Below are 5,638 nucleotides of genomic sequence, written 5' to 3' on the forward strand. Positions count from 1 at the left end.
GTCCCATGTATAAACGGAGCCACGTCTTAGAATGACTATATTGCCCTTCTTTCAATATGCCTCATTATGGGGGCAAGGTTGACTCACCATTTGTAATTTTTAATGTTATTTCCTTCAATTCCAAACCAAAACCCATCACATCAAACTCCTTCAAGTTGCAACCCTTCTCATCGCTTTGCATTGTTACGTGGATGGCATAATAAAAGATGATATATGCTACAGTGTATTAGAATGGAAGAACGGTATGATATTATCAAAGATATTGGGTCTGGCAACTATGGCGTTGCAAAGCTTGTTAAGGACAAACGCAGCGGTGCTCTCTATGCTGTTAAGTTCATTCACAGAGGCCATAAGGTACTTTTATTCTTTCTCTAATAATGTCAGATACATTTTCAAAATTTATAAATGAATAACTGCACTATTGGAGAAATAATATACACTTATGCGTATTCTTCAATTTATTTGTTGATGATGATGAACTTGTTTGCAGATTGATGAGCATGTGCAAAGAGAGATTATAAATCATAGGTCCTTAAAACATCCCAATATCATTAGATTTAAGGAGGTAATATATATAATAAGAGCCATCCCTTTTTTCGTTCTTTATTGGTCACAAAGGGTAAAAAAACTTATACCTTTTTTTTTTGGGTGGTATTATAGTATTATTTAGGGTGGAGACTTCAAGTTCATAAATGAGAGTTATTAAATAATTTAATTGATTTGACTAAAATTTTATCTAACAATTCTCAACTATCAACTTTACCTATATTTAGTTATTACTTTCTTAGAAGAAGCACATACTATATGGGAAACACTCAACAGAGAATATCAATAAAAGGACTCTTCTCTTTCTTTGACTTCTCTTCCAAAGAAGTGAATTATATATTATATATTATATATTAATAATGTTTAAAAAACAATAAAAATTCAATATTTTTAAATATTTTTGTTGTTGAATTGTATTTCATTTGTTACTGATTAGATATATCATAAATTTGATTTAAAATTGAATTTAGAATAAACTACCATTTCTACCTATAAAAGTTGAAAAAGCTGACATATTTACCCATAAAAAATTAAAATTATCATTTGTACTCATAAAAGATTGATTTCACAAGCAAAATTACCCACACCCTAAATAATTATATAAAATCTCCAAACTACCCTTAGTGAGTCTCATTCTCTTTCCCCAAACTGCCCAGCACCATCACCTTTTCACTCTCTCTCTCTTCCTTCTCTATTCCATCTTCTTCAATTGTCATTTTTCTCTTTCTCTTCCCTCTCTTCTTTTTCTTCTTCAGGAGGTTTTTGGCTTCAAGAAGTAGCAATTTTAAGTCCTCTATTTTCTGTAACCCCAACTTTTTCAGCGTTGAGTACCTTCCTTTTCCAAATGTCGTATTTTCGTCTTCTCCTTCTCTTGGCATCACTGCTCTCTTCTCCTCCTAACGATGCGTCTTCGTCATCTCCTCTCAGTCTCGCCAAAATCAAATTAGTGTTCTGTGTTATTTGCAACGAAAATGGTGATATGAAATCTGAGAAATTGTCAATTTTTGTAAATTGTCAATTTTTGTTGAAGGTTCTAAGAAATTAGGGTTTTATTTTGAATATGTGCATGTTCTATTCTTCAATTTGACAAGAGGTGAGAGAGAAAAAGTGAGTGAGTGAGTGAATAAGTGATAGAGAGAGAAAGAGAGAGAGAGAGAGAGAGTAGGAAGAGAGATAATGCTACGGTAGTGGTGGTTTAGGTGCTGCAGATAGTGAGTGAGGATTGGTGCGTGAGAGAAGAGAAGGGGGTAGTTTGAGATTTTATGTAATTATTTAGGGTTTGGATAATTTTGTATGCGAAGTCAATCTTTTATGGGTACAAATGATAATTTTTATGTTCCATGAATAGATATGTCAGCGTTTTCAACTTTTATGGATAGAAATGGTAGTTTACTCTTGAATTTATATCTCAATATTGTTAGATAAATGATAAATTAACTTACTATATATGTAGTATTAATAGAACTCTCATTTTGGTTTTCAACTAATGATTAGTTTTATTAAAAAAAGTTAATCACTGGTGGCTATATAGGGGTGTTACAAAATTAAATAATAATAATAATAAAACATATATAATTTAATACTCAACCTAATGATTTAGTAAAGTAGATTTAATAATGCTTCAAAAAGTGATTAATATTTTAATAATTTAACATATTTTTGTATTAAATCATGAAATATAACATTAACGGTTCATTTTTGTAAACATTTAATTTCTACCTATTGTGATCTTTCTCTTTGGATTTATAGAATTTTAATAATTTTCACTTTAAGAATATTACTTGACTATGAAAATGTCCATCATACCTGAAACAACGCAATGTAATTAATTTTGTTCTTTTTTCAGAAAATAAGTTATTCCAGAATATAATGAAGCATTTAGACATGATTTTTTAAATAAATAAATTAAATTCCATATTTAAACTTATATATATTTCAAATTATTTACGATTTACAGTTTTACACCATATTGCTCATATCATTTACGCGGTGTGGGAGATATATATATATATATATCGTTTACCATGACAAGGAAATTAGAGCATTTGACAACTATAAAAATAGTATTTTGCAACATGGTTTACATTGATTCAGATAATAAAATAAATATGATTTATTACAATTTTGATTCTATAGGTTTGGTTATCTTTTTTAATTTAGTTCAATTTGATTAAAACAATTGAGATTTGTACCGTGTCAATTTGAACTAATCTTTTAATCAAATATAATTCACGCTATGTTGTGGTTTAAATTAAATCAGTTTATATCTCATTTAAATTTTAAATTTTGTAATTTAAAGACTTTTAACTATTAATTAATTTTTTCATATCCAATCCAACTTTTAAATTTTAAAAATTTTGTCATTTTCTAATTAGAAAACTATTAGACAACCAATTTTTTTTAATCCGACCAAGTCAGATTTACGTACGTGTATTTTTTCTTTTTACGTTTTTTTTCTTCTTCTTCAACCAACACCATTGCCGTCGTGGTTGTTGTCTTCTTCTTTTTCTAAAAAATAATAAGAAAAATCTACAACATTCTGTTTTATGTGTATCTTCTTTTACACAATTTTTCTTCAACGTTATCGTCGTTGTCTTCTTCTTTCAAAAAAGAATTAAAAAAACTTGCAGTATTCTGTTTTATGTATTACGTTTAAAAATTTTCGGCGTCAAAATAAAAAAAATTTTATATCATGGTTAAAAAATAGCAAATTTCGGTGCTATTTTTTTGTGTTATATTTTTTCCAAACAACTCTTCCTCCTCCTCCTCCTTGTTTTTAGAATTTTTTTTGTTTCACATTCTCATAATTTTTATTATTTTACCTTCTAAAAAGAATAAAAATAAAAATAAAAAAATCAAACAAAAAAAGGAAAATTTTTGAAAAAAAAATACATAATTTTATAAATAAAACACAAAAATTCTATACGAAGGAAGAAAAAAGAAGAAGAATAAGAAGAAGCAAAAAAATATTGTAGCATTTTGTTTTATGTGTCAAAGTTAAAAAAAATTTCGATGCCAAATTTAAAAATTTTTTGTGTTGCGATTAAAAAATTTCGGTGCTATTTTATTATTTTATATTTTTTCCAAACAACTCCTCCTTGTTTTCAAAGTTCTTTTTGTTTAACTCTCACATAATATATTCTTATCATTTTATCCTCTAATTAAGAAGAATAAAAAAAAATCAAACAAAAAAATAAAAAGAAAGAATTATGCAAATTTTTGTTTCTTTTTTAGTTTATCTTTTTGACAATAAATACAAGAAATTAAAAAAAGACATGTAATTTTATAATAAAAACATATAAATTCTGTACGAAAAAAGAAGAAAGGAGAAGAATAAGAAGCAAAAAAAGTCTCCTACAACATCCAGTTCAGAATTTTGAAAATTTTTTATGTCAAAAATTAAAAAATTTTTGTATTAAAGTTAAGAAATTTATGTGTTATGGTTAAAAAATTTCGATACTATTTTTTACGGGAAGAAAAAGTGTTATTTCATGTGCATGTCTAAAAAACAATTTTTATTGGATTTTGGTCCACTTAAATGATAAAAATATTTGAATATATAACAAGACCGTTTTAATTATGTAATTAAATTTTAAAAGGTTTTTGAAGTTAAGCTTGTTATACTAGATACAGAGCTTAATTCAAATTTTTTAAAAGAAATGAGAAACTTGAAATTTTTAATATATGAATATAAAAATGATTGTTTTACAAAAGATGTTAACAAATATTTTTAGAATACGTAGTACGTACTTATATATGACAACACGAAAAATGAATTAATAAAGGAGATGAAATAAGAATGTATACTTTTAAAAAAAACGTTTTACAAAAGGACAGATGATAAGGATGCGTAGTTACAAAACTTTTATATAACATATAAATCCAATTAATATATACATATATACATACATAATATATCATATATACATATACCAAGAGACTTTTTATTCAAAAACATGGCAAAAGTAGATAGAAGATTAAATGATTAATTAATTTAACCTTTTATACTCTACTTGTTATCTTAATCGTCGCACTTTGCACTTGATATATATGATTATCATTTTCTCTGGCCTTATTGCATTTGCAATTTGCAATTAAATGGGTATAAATAATTATTAATGACAGGTATTGTGTACTCCAACTCATCTAGCCATAGTGATGGAATATGCCGCCGGGGGAGAACTATTTGAAAGAATATGCAATGCTGGAAGATTCAGTGAGGACGAGGTATACTATAAAATATAAATATATTACAACATAAAGTGACTTGACTTTATGATGATAATGCTTTTGTCCAAGAGGCCATTCTATCAATTATCATTATCTATTTGTGCAATTGCTTTAATTAATTCCTTGTTATTGTTATTGCAATAATAAAAGATTGCAACCATGCACACATATACCTTTTGTATCCAATGGTCATTATCCCTTTAATATACTCAAATCAAAATTTTATTAGTTTTTCAAAATTGAGGTATATCATGTTCTCATCAACTATTATTATTATTATTATTTGTTTTAACATTTTGATGACTTGAGAGTTATATAATTACTTGCTTAATTATATTGATTATACTAATAATCAATTCAATTATAATAAGTATTCAACTCGTATTATTCCTTTCCTTAAGATAATTCAAATATCTTTCATATTAATCCCATTAATGTTTTTCTATTATATATCTATTTTTTGTACAAAAAAGAAACATGTTTAATATAAAATTATCTAGTACTTTTTATCTATTATTTATTATTTATCTGTCTATTATATCAATTATATATAATTAAAACTCAGCTAATTCATTTGATAAATATTTTAGGATAAAGTATATTTTTTTATACTTAAAAAATTTATTAAAAATTTTAAAAATATCCTCAAGTTTTATTTTATTTTAATTTTATCTCAGAAATTTTTTATCAAATATACTTCTGACGGTTAAATTTTCAAGAAGCTTGAGAACAATCCAACGATAATGCATGATAACTATGAACTAGTGACATAATTTTGTGTTTAATTTATTTGTATTAAAAGTTATCTTTATAAATTTATTGCTGAATTATATTAATCCTAAACTTCTTGAAAAATTAACTG

At 25.8% G+C, this 5,638-nt stretch overlaps 1 protein-coding gene across 1 annotated transcript in view; it reads left to right on the plus strand.

Moving 5' to 3' along the window:
- Positions 221 to 5,638, plus strand: part of LOC107623033 (serine/threonine-protein kinase SAPK2) — a 17,526-nt gene continuing 12,108 nt past the window's right edge. The window contains exons 1-3 of the mRNA XM_016325159.2: positions 221 to 354; positions 491 to 565; positions 4,672 to 4,773. Coding sequence (XP_016180645.1) covers positions 232 to 354; positions 491 to 565; positions 4,672 to 4,773 — 300 coding nt within the window. The 5' untranslated portion in view covers positions 221 to 231. The remainder of the gene's footprint in view (positions 355 to 490; positions 566 to 4,671; positions 4,774 to 5,638) is intronic.

Source organism: Arachis ipaensis, chromosome B10, assembly GCF_000816755.2.
Source record: "Arachis ipaensis cultivar K30076 chromosome B10, Araip1.1, whole genome shotgun sequence".
In the NCBI taxonomy this organism is placed as follows: domain Eukaryota; kingdom Viridiplantae; phylum Streptophyta; class Magnoliopsida; order Fabales; family Fabaceae; genus Arachis; species Arachis ipaensis.